Source organism: Phoenix dactylifera, chromosome 3 (genome assembly GCF_051530095.1).
Source record: "Phoenix dactylifera cultivar Ajwa chromosome 3, Ajwa_hap1_PhDact_Kaust_v1.1, whole genome shotgun sequence".
Taxonomy (NCBI): Eukaryota; Viridiplantae; Streptophyta; class Magnoliopsida; order Arecales; family Arecaceae; genus Phoenix; species Phoenix dactylifera.
The window spans coordinates 3,137,743-3,161,388 of NC_143192.1; the positions used below are offsets into that span (position 1 = coordinate 3,137,743).

The 23,646-nt window shown below is 36.9% G+C and overlaps 1 protein-coding gene across 1 annotated transcript; it reads right to left on the reverse strand.

The window, feature by feature from the left end:
- Positions 1-169: 169 nt before the first annotated feature.
- LOC103720922 (uncharacterized) lies at positions 170-21,276 on the reverse strand. The gene is made up of 14 exons (XM_089929360.1): positions 21,033-21,276; positions 20,806-20,951; positions 20,520-20,709; positions 20,298-20,370; positions 16,613-16,675; positions 11,387-11,864; positions 10,402-10,711; positions 9,755-9,842; positions 9,480-9,509; positions 2,843-3,272; positions 2,044-2,179; positions 1,442-1,584; positions 1,233-1,356; positions 170-750 (listed from the first exon to the last, which is right to left on the reverse strand). Exons 1-14 carry the CDS (start codon positions 21,133-21,135, stop codon positions 317-319), a joined length of 2,748 nt encoding a protein of 915 aa, XP_089785486.1. The 5' UTR covers positions 21,136-21,276; the 3' UTR covers positions 170-316.
- Positions 21,277-23,646: the final 2,370 nt, after the last annotated feature.

Sequence of the window (23,646 nt, forward strand, 5' to 3'; positions counted from 1 at the left end):
CTTGTCAAATGGATCATACAAATCATTGATGCTTTCTTGAAGCCATATAACCCTTTGTAGAAGTCTGAACTATAAAAAATAACAACAGTTAGGTTACATGGAACAAAAGTGGGCTTGTTCTCCAAGTACAACTAACCAAAACAGGGCTTGTGATGTCATCTTACTCCAACACAAATTGCTCGCACATCCTTGAGCCCCTAGAACACCTAAGAGCTAAGACTGTAAAAAATGAAATCGACTGCTAAGGTTACAGACAACAAAAATGGCGCTTGATCTACAAGCACAACCGATCGAATCAGCGCTTATTTCATCATCTTCATCGAGGAGATTGGTAATGATTGGCTCGAGAACTCGAGCCAGCACCCTCATGCCTTGGATGAATTGGCGAGCATTGCACCGGGGTGCGCTGGGACGGCAGATCTTTAGACTCCTTTGTTCTGGTTTTCATGGCCTCTATATGCTCAAGAGTCTCCACAACTTCCTTCATAGATGGACGGTTTTTAGGTTCACCAGCAAGACACCTTAGAGTGAGTTTGGCTGCCTGATGAGCAGCTTTAGATGAATACTGCCCGTCAAGCTGTGAATCCATTAACATTGCCAGCTTTCTCCTGTCCAATAGGAATGGTTTAGCCCAGTCTACTAAGCTGTGCTTACCACTTGGTCGGTTTGTATCGAGCGCCCGCTGACCGGAGAGCATCTCCAGAAGCACTACTCCAAATCCATATACATCACTCTTCACATATAGATGGCCTGAATCATATAAACTTTTGTCAGTAACTCAAAGAACTGACAAAAAAAATGCAGCCATCTTTAACAGGCGAATGCCAACATGCCATTTAAATCTCTCTGAGCTAAGTTTTCAGTTCATCCAGATGTAGATGAAGGACAAGTACAGGCCATGCTAAAGGTTTGGTTGAATTTTTTTGACAATATCTGAATTCTCAACTGAAGGATGTTAACTTGTTGCACCTTTTAGCTCTGAAGATAAAATTTAATGGAGAATGACTGGAATTCAATACTGTGATCTTCTAGCTAAATTACAACAGGATTTGACCACTGTTTGGTGGAGAGAAATTTGGTAGAAGGATGCTGAAGCATGTAGTGGTCCTTCATCATGAAGATAAAATTTAATGAAGCACCATGATTTTAGCTTTGAAGTTTGATTGCCAACCTAATTATTTCTTTCATGAGTAATGTGAATTAGTCGCTGAGGAACTGAAAGTGATACATACCGGTAGCCACGTACTCCGGAGCTGCGTAACCGAAAGTTCCCATGACTCGCGTCGAGACATGGGACTCTCCACCAGTTGGTCCATTCTTTGCCAGCCCAAAGTCAGAGAGTTTTGCATTATAGTTCTACGAATGAACGAAGATTCAATTAGTTTGGTACCTCTTGAGAAGAACTTTCTGATTTTTTGGGAGGCATAGGGAAGAAAAATACTGAGTCCAGTAGGATGTTGGAAGCCTTAAAATCTCTGTAGATGACCTTTTTCTCTGATGTATGCAAGAATGCAAGACCACGAGCAGCACCTATGGCTATCTTCAACCTTAGTCTCCATGATAGTGGCTGGAGACCTGCCCCTTCTGCCCAAAAATGATAAGTCATTGCCTTGGACATGGACTATATAATTAATGAAACCAATAACAAATACATAATTCTACCAGAGAATATAATCATGATCTTTTAGGTCATTTTAGAGTACCATTACCAAAATTACTACTGGATGGTCTATCTACATTTGTTATCAGTGATAAGCTCTGAATTTTGCTTGAAATCTTTCATCGGATTTTAAGTTATATAGTTGAATAGAGGAAGATGAGGGTACCACAATGATAAGTTGTGCCCTGTTAATAGAATATTCCTCCTTTGGTTGATTGAGGTGGGTGGTCATAAAATTGTAGGTTTGTCTCCTTTCAGTATAAAATAGTGACTGATTACTTGGCACAAGTAATTTGTTGCAGCCAAAAAAATTGGTAGTTCCGCATGGTAAGTAGTTCAGCCTTTTACTATCTAAGAGCAGTAATTTTTGTCACAGGACTCACTTCTGAAGAGGTGATTTTCTAAGCTCCCCTTTGCCATGAATTCGTAGACAAGGAGAAGTTCTGTATCCTCCCAGCAATAACCCAAGAGTCTGACGAGGTTGGGATGTGAAAGCCTTCCCAAGAAATTCACTTCAGACTGCAAATTCCCACACAGAATAGAGCCAGTAAATAAACTAATAGACTAAACTGATATCCATGCCATCAAACAACACCTAGCAATCAATCATTGACAGTAATATTCAGAAAAAAAAATAAATAAAAACAAGTGCCATGCCTCTAGCTTCTTTCTCTAATCTATCTTTCAACAGTTTTTTAAAGCTAAAGATAGGATTGCTACGCATTTTAAAGACCAACCCAACTTAAATTTACTGAGAATATTATGAAAGACAGAAATGTCTGGAATGGAACTTAACATCCTGAGAAGTCGATCTCAAAAAATGTGAGAGTATAACAAAAATATTCAGTCAACAAACTATGTGATCTTAATAAAAAATGAGAAGTACCAAACATCCGCATTTATAGAATTCATCAGGATCAGGAAAGAAAATTGGCAACAACTGAGAAATAGAATTGGTAAATCGAAAATCCAAGTGTGAATTGGAAAATCGAAGTATACTAAAAAATAGTGACGATGAACAAGGAAGGAGCTACTCAAAAGATAACACCTAAGCTTATCCATGAAAGAGCTAAAACAAACTATTTGATCGCAGAAATATGATACCAAAAGAGCTCAAGGATGAATTAGATATGCACATAAGAAAGAAGAGGCTTCCTGAATTGAATGGATTTAAGCTATGACCTGCCATTGCTCCAATCCTTGCATGCTCTCAGGATTTAGTTTCTTAATGGCGACCACCATCCCAGCCATACTCTTGGAGGGATTGAGAGCCTTCTCATCAAGCCATCCCTTGTAAACGCTCCCAAATCCTCCTTCCCCAAGGATGGTGTCAGGCCTAAAATTCCTGGTGGCAGTCTTCAGTTCAGCAAATGTAAATATCCGAAGGTTTGGCACCTCCAGTATGCGGCCCTCTGGGTACACCTCGTCGATGCTTATGCCGCTGCCCGTGGACCGCCCGAAGGTGCTGCTGCTGGTGCTCTTCGTCATCAAGCGTCCTGAGCATAGCAAGAGAGAAGGAAGAGGAAGAAAGGTGAAAGGAGGTGGCATCTTAGTCTTTAAAGGCCAATTCCAATTTACTAAGTCACAAAGTCCATATTGCTCTCCAATATTTCTGTTCAGTTATCATGCTGGATATTTAGAATTAAAGCATGCTCATCTAACCATGAAGAGAGATGGTGGTTCTCGAATTCAAAAAGCTTGAAACTGTCCGTTTTTGGTTACAAACTTATAATCTAACAAGAAGACAAGGAAAGAAAATTATTTAAAAGCATCGAATCGGAATGAACTGTAAGAATTCCATCCAATAGGAATGATGTGAAAAATAAAACAACAACAACAACAACAACAAAAAACTAGAGTTTTCATATGCAACCTCCATCACAAACAGAGGGTGCAATGAACAACAAGAATTTACTCAGAAACGTTTATTACTCAAGATAAGAGAAACTGGAAAGAAGAGAGCTCGAAGAAAGGAAAAAGGAATCACATAATTTGTATGATTCTATAGTTAACGGCAGGAGATAACAGCAATACCTGGACTGGGAGATACGCAGTTTCCCATTCCTAAACCTCTCCTTTTCTCCTGTAGCTTCTCTCTCTCTCTTTCCTTCTCTCTTACTCGCAGGATTTAGAGAGAGAGAGAGAAGGGGAAGGGCGCCTTTCTTCTCGGCGTTGGCGTCGGGCTATATAATCGGAAACGTCAAGAAAGGTCTGTTTTTACCGTTAGATGGTCACTTGTATTCCCGGACCTGGTTTTCACCTTCCTTCGTTTTAACTCATCCATAAATGGCTGCTAGATGCACTAAAACAGTATTATTATGATTAGTATTACTACTGCTTGTATTACCAATATCATTTCTTAATATCTGCTAAGTATTATTCTATAGCTTATCACTATATTAACCGATCCATTTCCGGACCAGTGACATGAATAATGATCGTTATATTATAGCAACAGCTGTTTTGTTTTTCAAATAAACTAAGAAGCAGCAAACAACATGAGTCATGACCTTTGTCATAATAATGAAAGATGATAATTGATGGTTTGATTATGTCAGTGTTATTATATAACAACCTAACGCCTCATCCGAAATAGCTAGTCGGAAGGTATTATTTAAGTTCTTTGATCCTATATAAGTACTCAAGATCTACCCAGCGAATAAGCGATATGGAACTAAACACACGCCCGTATGGGCCTCACATATTAAATTTTTGGTGTTTTGCAATATAAAATGCTGATGGACTATACTTATAATGCGGATTGGCTATTTAGGATGCAAAGAATGCCAACCACACTCTAATTATGTCGACTTGCAGTCGACCAAACTAAATCTAACCGTGGCCAATTAAAATCGTATCGGAACCATTATGACTTGAATGCCCGGTTGATCTCAGCCATGCTCCATACCACTTGAGCCGAGCGATCGTGCTCACTATTTTGGCACTTTGTTAAATTAGGTTCGGCGATAGATCTAGTCAGTTAGGTTCTTGTTGCACAAATCATGTTGCATGAACGCATGCATCTTAATGTGAAACATGGAAGAAGGAAACTCAATCTTGGCCACGGAGTGATTAGTGAGCAATGTGGGAGCAGCATTTCCTCATGCAAACATTCACAACCTCATCCACAGAAATATTCTCAAGACAACAATGGATGCAACCTCTCAAGATTGATTAGCCAAGAACAGAGGTAGAAATTTTGGAAAAGTACAAATACCTGCAAGGGATGAGAGAGGTTTGACTCCATGACATTTTGTCATGACCTTAAGTTTGTCCAATTTTGGGACCACAAGAGATGACCTTTTATCAACAATTTAAGTTAGCTGAGAAGGACAGTGGGAAGATTCCCATGTCCCAAGGGAGAAGTCATGCCCAAAGACAATCCAATCTTGACCTTATCTTGATCCTTTCTGAAGTCAGCGTAGACGTGTCAGTTGATTAACGCGGTCTCATGACCATAACCTTCCTCGTAATCGTAGTAATTAGTATAAGATTTTAGACTTCTTGGCATCGCCATGCAAGAAAGGTTGCTCATGTTTGATGGGAGAAACGTGGGGAGAGCAAAAAATAACGCTCTTTTCATTGCATTATATATAAAAAATAATGCATAAAATAATAATCATAATTTTATTCATACTATTTTTCTGAGCAAAATCATATTTTTAAAATTTTAAATTTTTTGCATCGATTTTTCTTTAGAAAATCTGTATGTATGAAGCATAATTTCTGAGCAAGTGAATGGTGATTGAGATTATGATAATGTCAATACCGGTATAATCATGATTTTTTAAAGAATTGAAAATTTTAAGTATTATTTTTGAGGCAAATGACAACCATTACGATTACCAGGTGTTTCCTCCGGGCAAGATGCTATAAATACTACATAGATTTTGAAATTTATGCTTGATATCACCATAGCATTGCATAAGAGATTTAAAAGAACTTCCATGCCCATTTTCCATGCTTGCAACTATATGTAAGACCGCATTCAATAGGGGAATAAGTGAAAAGTTATCCCACCAAATGCTCCATTAATCTATAGAATGATTGTCTTATTCAAATAAGGCCTCATTGTCGGATAATGGTGGAACTGAATTATTACACGGAGTAAAGGGATATCATTGCTCTTGATCATAATCTTGTCCGTGTCTATTCTTTAAATATACCAAAAAGGAGAGGATATGATTTTATCCTTGTGATAAAATTTAAATAATCATGAAAATCAATGTATTCACATTTTTTTCACTTATCCTTCCAACCAGATGCCAAAATGTTTTTTTTTTTTTTTGAGGCTTAAAAGAGTCAAAAAGCCATTCAGAAATTTTTTTTAATAAAAAAAACATAATTACAAAAAGGAGGGTTAATGAATGTTACAACACAGCACCTATATCTTCTCCATAACAAAACTTCCATCCAATGGGAAAAAGCTCCAATCCTACCAGATAAAATAACATACTTGGGCCATAAAATAAAACAAGGAGGAAGCTGGAGGAGTCATTAGGTAGAGATGACCTTGGTCATTAAAGCTCAACATAACTTTGCCAATGGTCTTTAAGCAGAGCATCCTCGAAGGTTTCCTATATGAGCATTGTTTGAAGCTTTCTAAGGAGACTTTGAGGGTCGATGCTGGTAAAAGCTTTGGAAATATTCTAGAGCCCAAATGTAATTTATTCCACATAATAGATTATCTCATCTACAGTAGAGGGAATGGTCCTTCAAAAGTTGGCGCCTCAACTAGAAGAGATATACATACAACTAATATGGTCATCCATTTGGGACTTCCCTTTTGAACTTTTCAGGAAAACTTTCAGTATTAAAATGAAAGCTACTAGTCCATGGGCCATAGCTCACCGCAAGAATTCTCAATGTGCAAGCCTAACCCACTACTTCCAACTTGATTCTATTTTTCAAATATATTTTTTTTGGCTTGGATAGTCCTTTCTCTATATATAATAACAAAAGGATGACAAAAGAGTGGCCTTTGCAATAATGAAGATTAGTGAAAGTTTTAGCAATTTTATTATTCCACGCATGCAAGGATAGCTAATAGACCCTTTCCCACTCAAAACAAAAGGTCTTTAGTTTCTCCACGGTGCCAACGACGCCATATAATTTTTATTATCTTGCTTTTGCCTAGAATTCTATTAAGAATCTAACATCTTTGAACGTGATCCCTTCAGGAAAACTATAACTACAAAGGCAATTTCCAACAGTGTGTCCAATGGATATTGAACATGCTGCTCCTTGCATGTAAATTTCTTTTTTCTTTTTTCTTGATGAAACTTTGCATGTTAATTTCAATAGTTATTGGTTGATCACTTTCATTAGTAACTAGTACTAGTGTTCTGTAGTACAATATACTTGAGAGAAAGCATGGATGGTTATATGATCATGCGAGAGAATCATTAGTAGCCAACATTTTTGTTTGATTAGTGTAGTTCAAGTAAAAGCAAAACTAGCATAGTGCACTTTGATTAAAAAATTATATATATAATATTTAGCCATATTTGGAGGCTTAAAAACTACATTTAAAGGTTCAGGATAGTACATTGCAGTAGTATAAAATGATGAATAAATCTCAAGTACTTTTAGTGCAAAAATATTTAAGGGGATAAGAAAAGGGTGCACATCATCATTATCTCATCAAAGGCCTGAAGATTATTTACACTCACTATTTAGGTAGCAAAAAGTCCGCCATCTTTTAGGATGTCTCGGAGAAGCAAAAAGCTAATCATCTTTTAGGATTTCTAGGAGTTTGTCATAACATGTAACTTCTTCCTTAGTCTATCATCTCAATCTTCACTCATCAAACAAATCAACATATTTGAATCGACATTGTCTTATACTACACAAACCTCATTTTTGTATTGGTTATTAAGAGCTCACAAAAATATACCAAGAGCTAGATCCTTATAGTCCTCTCCCTCACATTGTTAGCCCTAGCTAGCCTAGAGGGAGAAAGGGAGGGAGGGAGGGAGAGAGCGCGCCTCAGGTAGTGGAGGAGGAGAAATTATATCCAGCATTGTGTACATTCTACGGTCATACACTAAGCCAATTAGGTCGTCTCAATCCTATAGTCCCTATTCATCGTATGCTCGTCTCGATGATTGGATTGGTCCATAGGAATGAGACGACTTGATTCATATGGTATATAGCCACGTTGGTGCATGCACGGTGCTGGATATAATTCGCCAGCAAAGAAGAAATGAGTTAGGCACCCCTACTACCACATATAGTTGATTCAAACTTTAACACATCCCATGCTTATAGACTACTAATATCAGAACCCAGATTAAACACTTCAAAATCCTAAGATCTTTGACTTGGAAATTGGTACTAAACTATGCAGAGAAGTCCTCGTGGTAGCTACATTGTTTAAAAATACCAAGTCCAGCTGACCATATATTTTCGTAAATCTTGCTAGGTCCACCAAATGGACAGTGATGCAGTAGGTCCAACGTATAGCATCAAACTCAAAAGGCACAAACAGTATTCTTGAGTCATCTCTTTTCTTATTGACAATTTTAATGGTGGCTGAGTCAACCAGCTTTAAAACGTAAGCAAACCACTACTCATAGATTTCTTCTTATCCTGGTCAAAGATTAAGGTGGTGGCCAATTTAATAATTGGCACTTGGTTCTTCTGATCACGGACTTTGCCTTGCTAGAATTTTAGAATTGGACCCACATGTTGTGCAATATCCCACCAGGGGGAACAGCAGGATCTTGACTCGAGTCATATTGGATGGGTCCTAGCAAAAGGTCAAAAAAGGTGAACCAAATGATCCAACTCTTTTTTTTAACTCTAATGGAGCATTACTTTTGCAAGATCAATGGACTCAACTTGTATATAGAAGCTTCTCTGACAGTTTAAAAGCTCCTCTGTTTGCATTAGACAATCCCATATTGCATGAGATAACAGAGACCCGTGAGTCTTGGTAGATAATTTCTTATGAAATAATTTGCACATCAAACATTCATCTTAGGTAGTTGATAAACCAATGTACTCTGATGCAAAGTTCCTTTGGAAACATGCTTTGAGATGTGCATCTGATTGATGATACAACCAATTGAGAACGTTGGTAGCTAATAGTCGGTAGCCCTATTTGGCCTCAAAGTCAAAGCTAAGCCTATAAGCATGGAAAACAAGATCTTCCTACCCACATGAAACCACCAGAAATCAAAGGCAAATGCTCTAAAAGCCAAACTATAAGATTTTATGATGATTTTGAAGTCGAAATAGTTTTGAGTCATCCCAGTAACTCGAAAACAATTAAATCCAATGCTCATGTGGCGTTCCAAACAGTCACTTTTAAGAAAAATTTTCTGAAGATCGTATGGTGTCAAAACCGGACCTTTAAGCTTGGAAGACAGGACATGAAATTCTATGAACGCTTAGCAAGAAACCCTGCAGTTTCAGATGCAAGTTTGGCAACCTTTGACTGCTCATCAGCAGGTGAACACCAGAACAAGCGTATGGCTTATAAGAAGGGTACAAAAATAAAGAGTATTCTAATGAAAACTGACTAGAATAGACTCAAATAGTAGGGCTCACAGGTCAAAGGTTTAGAGTGCCATTCGAAGGGAGGGGGATAGAGAGAGAGAGAGAGAGCGAGAGAGCTACTTAAACCAACCTACATATTTTAAGGAGGCACCTACCCATTTTACTAAAGAATAGCATATTTAATTACATGTAATGTGCTAGAATAAGGATTATTTGATCGCTTGTTGATATCTCCCAAGGATTCAGAGTTGACCTGGAACCAGAGTCAGTGCTATGAAATTTTGGAACCAGAGCCAGAGTAAGAATTATGGCATACCTTGAAGTTGGGCTGACATCAGTTTGATAGCTGGTTAAAGGGAATAAAATAGTCTTTCATGAAAACATGTTCATAAACTATTATCCACTATTATGATCATGCTTTTTGTCTCCACCATCCATAACCATCAATCAAATACATCCCTGAGATCTTTCCAAGTTTCTTATTAGCAAGCATAGTTCTTTTTGCATGGCATCAGTCCTTTTGTACCAAAATTCTTGAGTAAGCACCTGTGTACACACAAATAGCATTAACCAAATTGTCCAAATAAATACAAGTGTTCAGCATACTCCAAGTTGTCCAAATAACCATTAGCATCACAGCGCGCCAATCTGGAAAGCTCTGTCAGTTCAATTTGTCCACCTGAAACCCCAAACTTTCAGAAATACTTTCAAAGACATCAGATAAGTAGGCTGGTACAAACGGATAGAAAGTCACTGGGATATCTATATTAACTAAAAAGCAAAACACATAATACAACCACTTAATAAAATGAGAACAAAAATTTTTTTACGCGTCATTAACTCGTTCTTTCTTCAAGTGTTCAATTAATGTCCATTTTCTATCACCAATCTCTCTAAATGCAGCTGCAGGATCTGGATCTGAATTCTGTTGAACAGATTATCACCAAAGGCCTTCAACACACATCAGGCGGTTTCCATGCATGGAAATGACTTCATATGTAAATGCTACCCAGGCTGACACCCTTCACAGACTCAGAATATATATATCCACTGATTAAAACTTAAAAATCTGATGACTGAAGAAAAGAGCAGGTCAAAACATGGTTACATTGGGATCAAAATTATATCCGACCTTCTATTTTCTACCTTGTTCTAAGCTATATGGTGTAATGAAGTCTAATACTACAAAGACTGTACATTAGGCCTACAACCCAGTTTGCAAATTGGAGGGCATTCTTAATTATATGCAGAACCCTTTCTAGTGTTGCGCCTTCTAGAAGGTGTACTAGCAGCATGCAGAGAAGGTGAGGATGGTGTTGCAGGGGCACTCATGATCTTGGAATCATGATCTGGGATGTAGGGCTGAGATGCTATATGGTTGAGGGCAATCACAACATCATGCATGATAGGACGAACATGGGCCTGATCCTGGAGACACATCGAGGCGACAACAACCAGCTGGTGGAAAGCACGTGGAGGGTAGCAACCTTCTAGCAATGGATCGGCCAGCTGTCCGAACCTCCTCTTGTCGTTGAGAAAAGGACGCGACTGGAATCAAAAGAACACACTAAGTGAAAAGGAATATAAATCAACTGAAGTTTATGATGAGAAATAAACATAGCAAGTCAAAATCACAGGTCATAGTGTGGTGAACTAGTAATTGCATGTGATTTACAAGATATACATGTCTTATATGTTTTCCATAAATTGATTCTATCATTTTAACATGATTATTTTTTGTAATGAATGGATGGACTATATGGGTTCATCAGTTCATGAACAGAATGGCGACAAACACATTGGGCCTAGATCTTGCACAGATTTGACTTCAAGGTACTTCAGTCAACTTTTTCTTTTTGAACTATCACCATAAACCACATTTATCTTTGCTTTAAAACTACAAAAAGTTTCTAGAAGAACATGTTACACTCTATAAAAGATTTTAAATTCAAAAATATCTGATACTTGAAATGAAATCAACATTGTGAAGTTGCCTGTCGAGCAAATGCAACCCTTAATTGCCCTCCCCCCCAACCACCAAAATAAATAAAGAAAGAAAAGGAAAAAGAAAACTAGAATAACTGATTTTTCTTTTTTTTTCTTACATCAGGATACACACGCGCACACGCGCGCGCACTGCTAGAAGTTATAGGGGGATAGAATAATAACTAGGCTTGCTGCAGGAAAAAAGATTAGCAATCAAAATGTGCTGCAGGGACATACCCATTTCATCAAATTCTTGTCTCCTCCTGTCTTTGTGGAGTCAAATGCTTTTCTCCCGGTGATCAGCTCCAATAGAAGCACACCAAAGCTATATACATCAGACTTTATGGTCAGCTTACCACTCATAGCGTAATCAGGATCACAGTAACCATATGTTCCCATCACCCTTGTTGAGACATGTGTGTTGTCACCAACAGGTCCAAGTTTAGCGAGTCCAAAATCAGAAAGCTTGGGGTTGAAGTCATTGTCTAATAAAACATTAGCAGCCTTCATGTCACGATAGATAACGGGTGGATTTGCTACATCATGCAAATATGTGAGTCCTTTTGCAGCACCAACAGCAATCTTTATTCGTGTGTTCCAGTCAAGATGTTGTTTTCCAGGAGATACATCTAAACATAAGCACTTGTTAGTCAATAAAAAGTACAAAGGTAAAGCTTTGAAAGTAAAAAAGAAAACTACATACCATTGATCAAAATATCAGAATGTGACCCATACTTTCTGATAATAAACAAAAAAAAGTGAAATACCGCATCCTACTCTTTAGATGTACCAACAAATAACAATTATTTTATATAGCAAACTTTATTTCAGGTACGCAAATCATGAATCATACAATTAATGGGAAAAGTTTTAAGGATTTATTTTCTTTAAATACTTGGGCAAGGTTATGGTATTGTTCATGAAGATAGGGGTAACAGTAAGGACATAAGCAAAAGCAGCAGCAAGAAGAAGAATTCATGGAAAAGTTGGACAATCCTCCAACTGTAGTAACACAGTACCCTGGACATAAGTCAAAAAACTAGAACTCTACTTAAATTACTTCGGTGTAGAATATTTACATATACCATCATGTTAGACTATAACATGGCTAACTAGTAAGATGCAATGATGGCAGGGTGCTTTGGAAAATGCGATCTAAAATTTAGATTTATCAAACAGAAACTGTGTTTCCATGGCTGCTAGCCTATACGCCGCACGCAGTTGTTGTACAGTGGGTTCAAGGCATAGAATTATCCAAACTCTTTGACAAGTATGCATGACTTAAGCAGATGCAACACATGTGAAGGAAAGAGTGCAAGATACAACAGAAATACAAGTACTAGGATATGCATACAGATGAAAAATAGTCTAGTGCAAAGTCCCCATCTATAATACTTATGGATATTAAAATAAAAAATGCTTAAACAAAAATTGAAGTTTAAGATGATATACAAAAAAAATAACTTTAAATGTCCTAACTGGTAAAAGATGAAGGATTTATTCATAATTTATTATAGATAGGTTTTCATCTAAATTGATTTGATGTTAAAGCTGAAATGCCCACATACCATCTGAAGTTAAGAGGTTGCATTTTTCTTTAGGGTCAATTTATCAGGGTTTTCTGTAAAAATGGTGAAAACCGAACAAAACAACGTGAGAGAGAGAGAGCTATCTGTGATGGGGGGGGGGAGAGAAAGGGAGAGTTGAGCTAGAATCCTGATGGTAGGATAAGAATCCAAACCTTGCCAATACAAGATTGAAGATGGGTCATCTAAATGGAAATCCATACTGCTCATTTTGATCTCCAACATTAAAGATGCTTTAGTCAACAGGCTCTCCAAATCAATTGTTTGCAAAGCCTAAGAGCCGATTTCATTTAGATTTAAATTCTATATAGATCTTAAAATTCAATATTTTAGGGCTGAAAATCAGTAGATAGAAGAGCCAGTTGTGTTGAAGGAAATCAACCAATGTGAAAAAAAAGTAAGAACGCGGAAAAGTCATAAGGCCATGTTTTTTTTTGTGGGTGGGTGGGGCGGGGGAGGGGGGGACCCAATCCTTACTCTTCTCTAGTATTCAAATCTTATTCCGATTCCGATACTGATTCCCATGATGAACCAAATGCATTGGGGGATATGGCCAATGCGATTCTCATGCCAATCAAATTCTGATTCTGATTCCAGTCACGAACCAAATGTACCCCAAAGTCAAATAAGAATGAATTTAGTCTGATTCTTCCCCTCCTTTAAAATTTGAAGGCTAGTAGAAACAAAATATTTGGATGCCAAAGACCCAAATCATCTAGTGGAAGCAATAAATAAGGAAAAGGAAGGTTTAATCAAGTAATCTGAACCCTTCATCACCAAATTCTCGATCTAAATACTTTGAAGGCTGATTCTTGAAGCAATTACATCCATGATTGGTATGCATAATATGATCTTAAATTGGCATAGCATCCCAAAGTAAGATAGTGTGGTTCTTTCTTAACAACATGCCAAAGCATTTTTTATTTGGCACCAGATAGTAATACAGCTGCATTACATATCTGGGGCCTCTTGCCGCTAAATTTATTAAAATCCAAAGTACAAATTGGGTTTTATGAAATCTTTGTTAGGTTACTTATTTGCTTCAGAAAATCTAATACGTCATAAAACTTTAAAAATGAGTTTTGTGAAAAATTAGGGCCCACTCGGTGTTGTTTTTGTTTGCTGTTTTTGTTTTCAAAAGTTCAATAAGAAATTAGACTAGACTGAACAGATGTATCATGAAACCATTTTGATTTTTAAATTATCTGAAAACACCTCAAGAACTTTTAGCAGGAAAGATCTATTGCCTTCAAAAAAAGGAAAAAAAGTAAAGATAAAAGCAAAGAATGACAAGATTTCCATACGAATGCTATCTCCAACATCAATCTCCTTGTGGTATTTCCCTAATTTGTGGGGAAACAAAAAACCCATAAAAATTTAGCAAAAGGACCTCAGTGTCCTCCTTTTTATAAGACTTGTTATACACAAAATCAGGTTTCAAAATTTTGTTGTTTCCTCTAGTATTTACAGACTCACATCAACCCTTGCCTAGTTGGAATGAGCATATGGATAAATAAGTACTCCTGAGCAATTCTCATTCTAAATATTATCATTTTTCTCAAATTTTTTGACTCTTCGTTTGTTGTTACAAAGGTTGTTTTTGCAGTTATGGGACTCTTATTACATCTATCCTTTCTCACATGAAACGTATCAGATATCTAAGGTCAAGTGTGACATTTGTCATACCAAGATAACTTCTCTGGGTACTGAAATTTGCCTGCTATGCAAACTAGGTGATATACGAGAAATGGAGAGATGGTTCGATGTGATGCTGGCGAACGGGACACTGACTCTGCTGGAAACTAATTCTCAGGCTCAGCCCGGTGATGAGTTGAGTCCTCGTTATTGTAGATACCATCGAAGGATGAATCATGGGACGTCTTATTGGATCCCTATCTACAATAATTTTCACTTATGGTTCCGGCGAACGAATAATCATTAAGTCCTCCTCTTTCCGGACAACATATACAAAAAAACCCGCCAAGAGCCGACGTTTTTAGTGAACCTCTGAAAGATAGATATTTTATTTATGATTAGTCCTTTTCTTTCCTATCCCCCATCTATCTGGTTTCATATATGAAATTCATATAGAATCTTTGAAAAACACTTTTTTCCTCCATAAGAAAAAAAAAAAGAACTTACTATCTTTGGGATCTGATGCTAAATAACATTTTATTTAATAATAAATCAAATATGAAATTTATAAAATTTATTTCCGATCAGCAATCATATTTCATAATCACAAAATAAATCTAGATTATCATAGGAAAATCCATGTGCGGAACAAATATATTCTCTCGCAAAGTATCCATGATCTGCAATAAAACTTCATGCCCAAAGAAAAGGAAAAAAGATGAGAAGGAAACAGGAAAAGATAGAAGAAAAGGAATTATTTTATTTTATGTATCATCAAAAGTGAGTTTAAATCATGTCTACTCCTTTTATAGCTAAAGACAAATAGAATACTAAATAGAGCTCTGTAATTAACTAGGATGTAATTAACTAGGACAACTCCAGCCTTTTACCCTTATAACGATATAACAAACAAAATAAAGTGCTCTCAGAATTCCTAAAAATAGCAAAATTCATATTTCTCTAGTACCAGCATAGAATACCATCAAAATCAATTCAAAATGCAATATTAATCATTAAAATGTTTCCTAACTCGACCTACACAAAAAACTAGGATTTTACATAATAATTAAGTATGAAAATCATAAGAACATGGAAAATTTCTTAATCACTCTTAAAGATTACATAAGCAGCTCCCAAGACTCAACAGAACAGAAAATTAACTGATAATAAAACTCAAAAAAATTAAGATAATCAATATTTAAGCTAGTCTTAACATAAATTACAGTAATTTATTAAACAGAATTTATTTTGTCTTCAGGATAGATTCAAGAACTAGAAAGGATGTAGTGTAGCAATCTGACGTAATCAGAGATTGGACAATGTTGAGGGTCTGGCAAGACAACAATTTGGTTTTAGCTTGATATCCATGGTGAGGTAAGTGTTCTGGCTTAACTCAACATAGAGCATAGGGACCTGCATCGACAAAAGCAGCTCATGCATAGAATGAGAGTGCCACAGCCAGTGGCCTAGTGTATAAGGCTGTATGGTTGGACTAATGAATTAGTTGGAGCAAAATCGATGCAGGAAGTTACGAGCAATACAAACTTTAGTTCTGTTAGGCTGTTAAAAAAAACAAACACCACTCAATTTGCTAGAACTTCTCTGCTTACATGAATAAACACTTACAACGCACTATAAAGTTGAAATCCTTTAGTAAAATTGATAACGATGGTCAGATGCAATATCAGAAGAAGGGGAACATGGATTTTAAGGGGTTCAGAAAAAGGAATGAATAAATTTTCAGGTTTTCAGGAAATTTGCAGCAGGTCTGAGGTTCGGGCTTAATAGAGATATTACAGTTTTTAAGAAGATAAATGAGTAATACCATCAGATGTGATACAAGAGTGTTAAGATGGGTTTTATATGTCCTTAAAGGGTTTATTTAAGGCAAATATAGAGAGGTGAGAGTAGTATGAAGAAAACCACATGAAGATGGTAGAAGAAGATTAATTGGAGATGCTGCACTGCAAGCATCTAAGCATCAAACTAAAGGTTGAAAGAGTCCCTCCCCCCACTTCAAAGCACTGCATTATGTTATGGGCCTAAAAGAAAGATAGCTCTCGACTCATTAGATCTACTAATGTATAACATGAAAGGGTCGAGGCCGGTTTCACCAACTCTGAAAAAAATGAATTTATTTCTCCTGAAACATGAAACACCCTCACACAGACTCCTCCAAAGCCATTTGTTCTCTTTAAAAAACGGACTAAACCATTCGGTCAAACCAGGATGGTATCATAGCTGTCCAGTTAATGTGCTTTCTAGTGCTCTATTCTTTTTTGCCGTTGCACTCTGGTCCCACTGCCTGCAGAAAAGGAAAAATTCTATTCAGATTTCCTCGAGGATAGTTATTCTTCCATGCAGCGCTCTCTTACCCAAGTTCTAGAATTCTATATAAAGAAATTTTCAAAGAAAGATTTTTGAACTTTCTTTATGTAGACTTTTTATAGATATAAAACTCTTTCTAATTAAAGTAATCTATCATATAACATTATGCAAAGCACATCCCATGTAGAAGAATATCTATGTTCTAGACCACATAAAAAATAAAAAAAATCATCCTTTCATTTTCTATCACCGTTCTTTCTAAAAATACCACAATAAAAATAGTAAATATATCATATGTAAACAATACCAAACATACATATTTATATTTTTATTAATGACTTAGATGATCAATTGCATGTGCGTCACACATGCCTGACTCTAGTGAAACATATAATAGCACACTAACAACGTAGCCTCTACATAGGACTTATGGTTCCCTTATAGCTTAAGGATTAAGGAATATGAAAAACAACAGAATCAATAAAGGAAAAGGAAAGAACCTCCTTGTAGGAAAAGGAAAGAACGTTCCTGTAAGTAACAGCAACTACCAAGACTTAAAACAAAGTTAACTAGTCCTTCTCTAAAGAGAATCGCTACCAAAAAGAGGTGGGGGGGAGGAGAAAAGAAAAATTTTATAGGTTTTATTTCAGAAATATGGGGGGAGTGTCACCTTCATTTGTACCTGAAACCTCTCTTTGGAGCATGGATTGAGGATAGTGGTGCTAGTACAGTGCATTACGTCACAAAATTTGAAACCGGTGAAACCCAACATACAAAGGCATTTAAAGCTCATCTTTTATAAAGAAATAAAGCTCTCTACATCTTAATATTGATGATTTTAAACTTCCCCAGTCAACATATATGCTCTTAATTAACCATAAAAAGTGGCCTCAGATATGGTTCACAATACTAGTATGGGTACCCATACTAGTACCATACAAGTATAGTGTCAGGCTGTCAGCACATGCCAGTTCGCCATACTAACATTCAGTACACCCCACATACCGAGTAGCAATTTGCTGCCAGTATGGTACGATATGCTCAATACTGACCAATACGGTCAGGCACAGCGAAGCATGCCCTCAAAAATCAAGTTGAAATACAGTAAAAAAAAGGGCCAAATAACTACTTATAAAATAAGAAAAAAGATCAAAAAGTTAAATTTATGCTTATGCATCACGATGCCAAAAAATATATTTATGTCTAAAAAAGCATAAAATGGTAAATTTCCCTTGTGGGCACTCCACCTTTCTACATCTTACTCTTACCCTTCTGATTTAAGTGAAAAGAATTGAGAAGCATCTGAAAAGGAGGTAGGCTTATCAGATCCACCCCAATGATTGCAGATGCCTTTTTTTTCATCTATTAAAAAGAATAAACAAAGCTTTAGGCACCATCACAAGGTAATTTTGTCGATCCATCCATCCATCTATTGATCTATGGTACTATTCTTATTGCTGTATAAGCTCATATAGATGAGGGTTCCCAAGGACACTTTATGACCCTAGTCTCATCCTATCCACAAGTACCTCTCATGTAAAGATATCGTGGTCATTTTCCCAAACAAGAAATATATACAGTTATCTCATCATTTTAAACATCTTGAATGTGCTATAGATAAATAAGATTATATGCAACAACTAGAAACCCAAGGAACATCAATCCAGCAAATATTCAGAACAAATGTGTGGTGTACTGTCAACTCAATGGAAGCACAGATGGGATTGGCAATGTCCTTGGTCTCATCCTATCCTCAGGTCACTTTCCCTTAAAGAAATCATGAACTTTTCCTGGCAAAAGAAACATGTATTCCGCATTGTCATCTTAAACATCAACTTGTGCATGCCTTGTAATACATAAGAATTGACCCAAAGCGTAGCAATGCAAAGAAAATTAATCCAGAAAATTTGCATATCGAATTTGTAGTGCACCATCATATGTTCAATAGAAAAACATGATTCTCATAGGAGAGATATAGAACACAATGCATGTGGGATATGATATCATCAGACTAATTATATGAATAAATTCTTCATATTATAAGGTTGGTAACTGATCTTGAAGGATCACCAAATAAGATGTGGACCACATTGGTCACTACAAGCAGGTGGATAGGCTCCAAGAGCAAGATCTGCCGCATTAAGATAACGAACATGCACTAAACTTTCAAAAGCCATAACTTGCTCGTACAATATCCAATTGAGGTGTGTTTTTTATTTTTAATTCGGTAACTTTTCAAGCTATATGACGTGACGGCCCTCCTTAATGGTGCAGTGCACCAAACGATTAGGACCAAACTCCATCGTTTGTGCTCGTAAACGGGACAGTCAAAGTAAAAAATTTTCTTTTTGGAAAAGATTGTGGCTGGGCATATCTTCCAATTCGAAAAGAATTAGACGGCCGAAGACAAAATTGATAAAGAAGTCAAGATCTACCTCTGTAAGTTTTTAATATTTTTATGATTATTTACACTAGTCATGTCTATTTCGAGAAAGCGTGTCCATTTTTAACTAGAAGAGGATTCCGACTTGAATTATGTAAAGGCGGGCCTCACTAAATAAATAGAGATTATATAACTTATTTTATTATCCATTAACAAAAGAAAAGAAAACTTAGACCCTAATTTTGCCAATTTTTTCTACTTTTTTCTAATTTTTTTTAAGAGGCTTAAGTTGAGCAGGTTGAGAGAATTACTTCCTTCTTCCTTACTTCTTCAAGTTAATATTAGAGCTTCGGTCCTTTATATTTGTCGAGGACTTACTTTATGATCCAAGTACATGAGCTGTACAAGCATACGAGGGAAGGAATATTAGTGCTTAAAGTACATCGAAGGACTAAGGCTAGTAGGGCTACTAGTTTCACCTCAATGAATGATGGAAGAACATCTCACACAATTGGAGGATAAAGTTACCTAACTAAGATTGTATCTCCGATATTTTCAACATAAGCACCACCAACTCCTATAGCAAAGCTGCCGCCCACATTTGGTCATGAAGATCTGCCCAAAGCGCGGGGCGTGCCGCCTCGCGCGCGCAGGCGCTCTTCATTGATAAAATCAAAACTTTAAATAGTGTCTAACCTATTTTTCTGATTTTTTCTTATTTTTCTTTGATAAAATCTAAAAGATACTATACACTCTGTCCTAAAAATGTTTAGCAGTTTCTTAGGTTGTTCCTCATACCATCGAAACTATATATAATATGCGTGGGAGATCCAAACAATACAAAATACTCCAAACTGACATCTAATATACTTGTTTTATTTTTTATTTTTATGATGACATTTTTTATTTTTTTTATTTCTTTATTTGAAACTCCAAAACTCAATCCTAAAGAGTGCTAATGCTAATAGATACCACTGAAGGAGTTGTGGTGGAAAAATAGTGTTACAAATTATACTGCTTAAGTAGTAGATACGAAGAAATACAAAATGAGTTCTAGTATACTTTCCATTTAAAAATTCTACAGCTCTTTATTGACCTCCTTGTTCAAACGTTCTCCTTTGTCTTGTCAGTCGTCTCACTATTATATTCTATTATCTCTGACTACACCTAGCTTCAAAGATCACATAGAAATAAGAATAAACAATGGAGGTCTTACCTCAAACATGAAATTTGTCGACCAACAAAAACCAGTTGATAAGAGGTGAAAAGAGCAATGTAGTCCAACAGTTCTGAAAAATAGCAGTCTAAATAAACAATGGTCGAGCAGAATTTCAAAAAAAAAAAATCAAGGTAATATATGTAAATACAGTAAAAATGGAGAATTAGAGAACAAAAACATAGAGATAGATCTTGAGAGCTTTCAGCTAAGAAAGCCTACCAAATAAGTGATCTTCCAAGCTACCCTGCGGCATGTATTCATAAATCAACAGCCTCTGATCTCCCTCAGCGCAGTATCCAATCAATCTCACAAGATTCTCATGCTGCAGCGTGATCAGCATGAGAATTTCCACTAAGAATTCTTTGCTCCCCTGGAGCCCATCGCGATTGAGTTGCTTGATGGCCACCACCTGTTCATCAAAATCGAGTTTTTGACTCATAGATTACAAAAAGAGGATACCTTTCCACAAAAAAAAAAAAAAATCTGGTCATGAAAGAGAACTTACCTGGCCGGAATCTATCCGCCCTTTGAAGACCTTTCCAAAACCTCCCTCGCCGATCAAATTGGTCGTCTTGAAATTCTGAGTGGCGATCGCAAGATCTCGGAATGCGAAGCTCCGAGCACCGCTCTGAGATGCCTTCTTCCCACTCCCTGCCCAAGAACAAAAAAAATCCAAAAAAAATCGGAATAAAATAACAAGAAAGTAATCGGGGTGGTCGAATTCCATCATACCCGAAGGGTCCACAACGACAGCATTCGATCTGGCGCCCGTACTGTCATCGATCCTACTTCTGCTCTCCCTCCGGCGAGGGCTCAAACAGGGAAAACAGCTCATCTATGGCTTCAATCCTAAACCCAACGTAAAAATTCCAGCTGCAACACAATCTCCCTTCCTCTCAAGCGAACGCTAACCCTAATCATCTATGTCGCCCTCACTCTTCCTGCTCTCTGCATCACGACACGGCCAACCCGGAGAGCAAAATCCCATCCCCCTCCACTCCTCATCCCTCAGACCCAAACAAAAGATCTCATTTTTATAGCAAAGAAAACATTCCAAATGCTGACAAACAAAAGATCTGAAAAGAAATAATAATAATAATACTCCCACAAAGAAACTATAATAAATTCGCTCAATAAGAAAAACCCTCTCCACGCCCCGTGAAGAATAATCCAAGGATGTTGTCCCCCTTCTTATATAAATTAAAACAAAAAACAAAAAACGATTCACGAATAGAAAATCCGAGAGAATTCCAAGAGAGAGAGAGAACCAAAACAGAGACAGAACTCGGAATCCTTAACGGCAAAGGCGGCAGCTTTAATATCCGAAGCAGAAGGAAAGAATTGGGAAGGGTTTAAATTGTTCTTTCTCTTTTCTACTTCATTAAAATCGGAGGTTGTTAGGAGAAAAATGAAATCCCCTTCTGCATTGCCTTTGCCTTCTCTCTTCGATCATCGACAGCTCCCCTCCCTCGCTTCAACATGGAGAGCAGAGGAGAAGAGGAGGCGAAAAGAAAAAGCAACTTGCCGCCGTTGTTCGTCTTGTATTCTTCTTCCTCGCCTCTCTTCTTCGTACATCGCTTTCTCTCTCGCCGTTTCGATCTATTTTTTCCTTCCACCCTCTCATCACGGATTTCGCGATGGTGGCCTTCGCGCATGGTGAGTATTAATGAAGCGATATAATGGAAGGGCCCCTCTTGCTCTCCTTTTGGAAAGCTTGACAGCATGGCCTGTTTTTTTATAGGATCTTTCCCCATTTGCTCAGCGTCGTCGCGAGTTGCCTCACTACGTTAATAGTATACCTATGTATGAACGGCAGAATTGATGCAGTGGTGGAGAGAGTAGGCAAGTGTTTGGGTGGCTGCTCCTGTAGTCAGTTATGTCGATAGTACCTTATAAATTAAAAAAAAAATATATTTTGGGCACTTCATAATTTTTTATTTTTTAATTTTATTATATATATTTGTAAACGTATTATATGATATATCAAAAAAAAATAAGGATTTTTTTTTTTGCTTAAAGAAAAGGTGAAGGATAGGAAGGAAAACTTTCCCCGTGTCGCAATCCCACACTGGGCTCCTCTCCCATCGGGACATGTCCGATACGGATAGAAAGTATCCCTACCCCCTCGAAGGTAGAGGTATACTTATATTTCTCATACCTTCTCCATCTCGCGGGCACCTACTTGGCAACCCATTCACGGGTCAGTACGTCATCCGGCACTACTTTAGTACCAGCCGACTAGTAGCGCTTTCAAACTCCGCATCTAGACATGGGGCATCCGGTCTTCGAATTTAATCGATGATCATGCATTTCGGATCTGAAACCATTTGGTTGGAAGCAAACGCCATGTTCCAACTAAGCTATCACCTTGATGGTTAAAATAAAATAAATAAAAAAGGAAAAGAAGAAGAAGGAGGTTGGAACATTATTTGTTGAGACACGAGAAAATGGGATCTAATAATACCATCACCCCACCCACCTCCGTGCGAGGGGATGACATGCGGTAACTCAACCCATGCAATATTAATAAAAACGCATAGACAAAAAATTTTATCATAATCATCAATATAAAATAATAAATATGAAATAAATACTATAATTATTGGCTAATATCATCCGTAATATCTAAAGAAAAGAAAGAGTTTTTATGATTATGGGGAGTGAAATATCTACCAGTACGTTGAACACGATACTTGAGACGCTGAGACATTTGGGATGTGCCATCAGAACTCGCTATGTATTTTTTTTTTTTATCAATTTTAGAGTAGTTGAGCTTTGAAAATCGAGAGGCAGGTATAGCTTTTTAAATGCACAATTATTTCGCGTACCAGATCTGACACGTCACATCCATCGATGTGAGCTGTCTTGGTCATGTATCTGGCTTCCAACGAATAGATTACCCTCCAATCACCTTGCCTTTGGTTCATGTTTGAGTTATTTTTAATGTTTAAGTTAATGAAATTCATGTTTAATTAGAATTTATTATATATAAAATAGGAAGCACCTTATTTACTCCATTTTTATATAAAATATGCAAGTTTCCACCAAAATCTATATTCAAATTATGCAATCGGTAAAAGACACAGAAACCATCAAGAATAAAGGATATCATTACCAAATTAGATCAGATCATAAAAAAATAGAAAACTAAAAGAACAAAAGTTTCAAAAATTACAAATAAGATAGCAAAACGAACACTTTTAGCCCGATCAGAATACAAATCTCGCGTATATATTTGAACCAAAGCTCGTTTAAAAGTCAAAGATCCTGAGAGAGATCAATTAGTTTAGCAAAACAAAGAAGAAAACGAAGACATACTTCCTCCGATGGGTCATGCTTCTGCCCT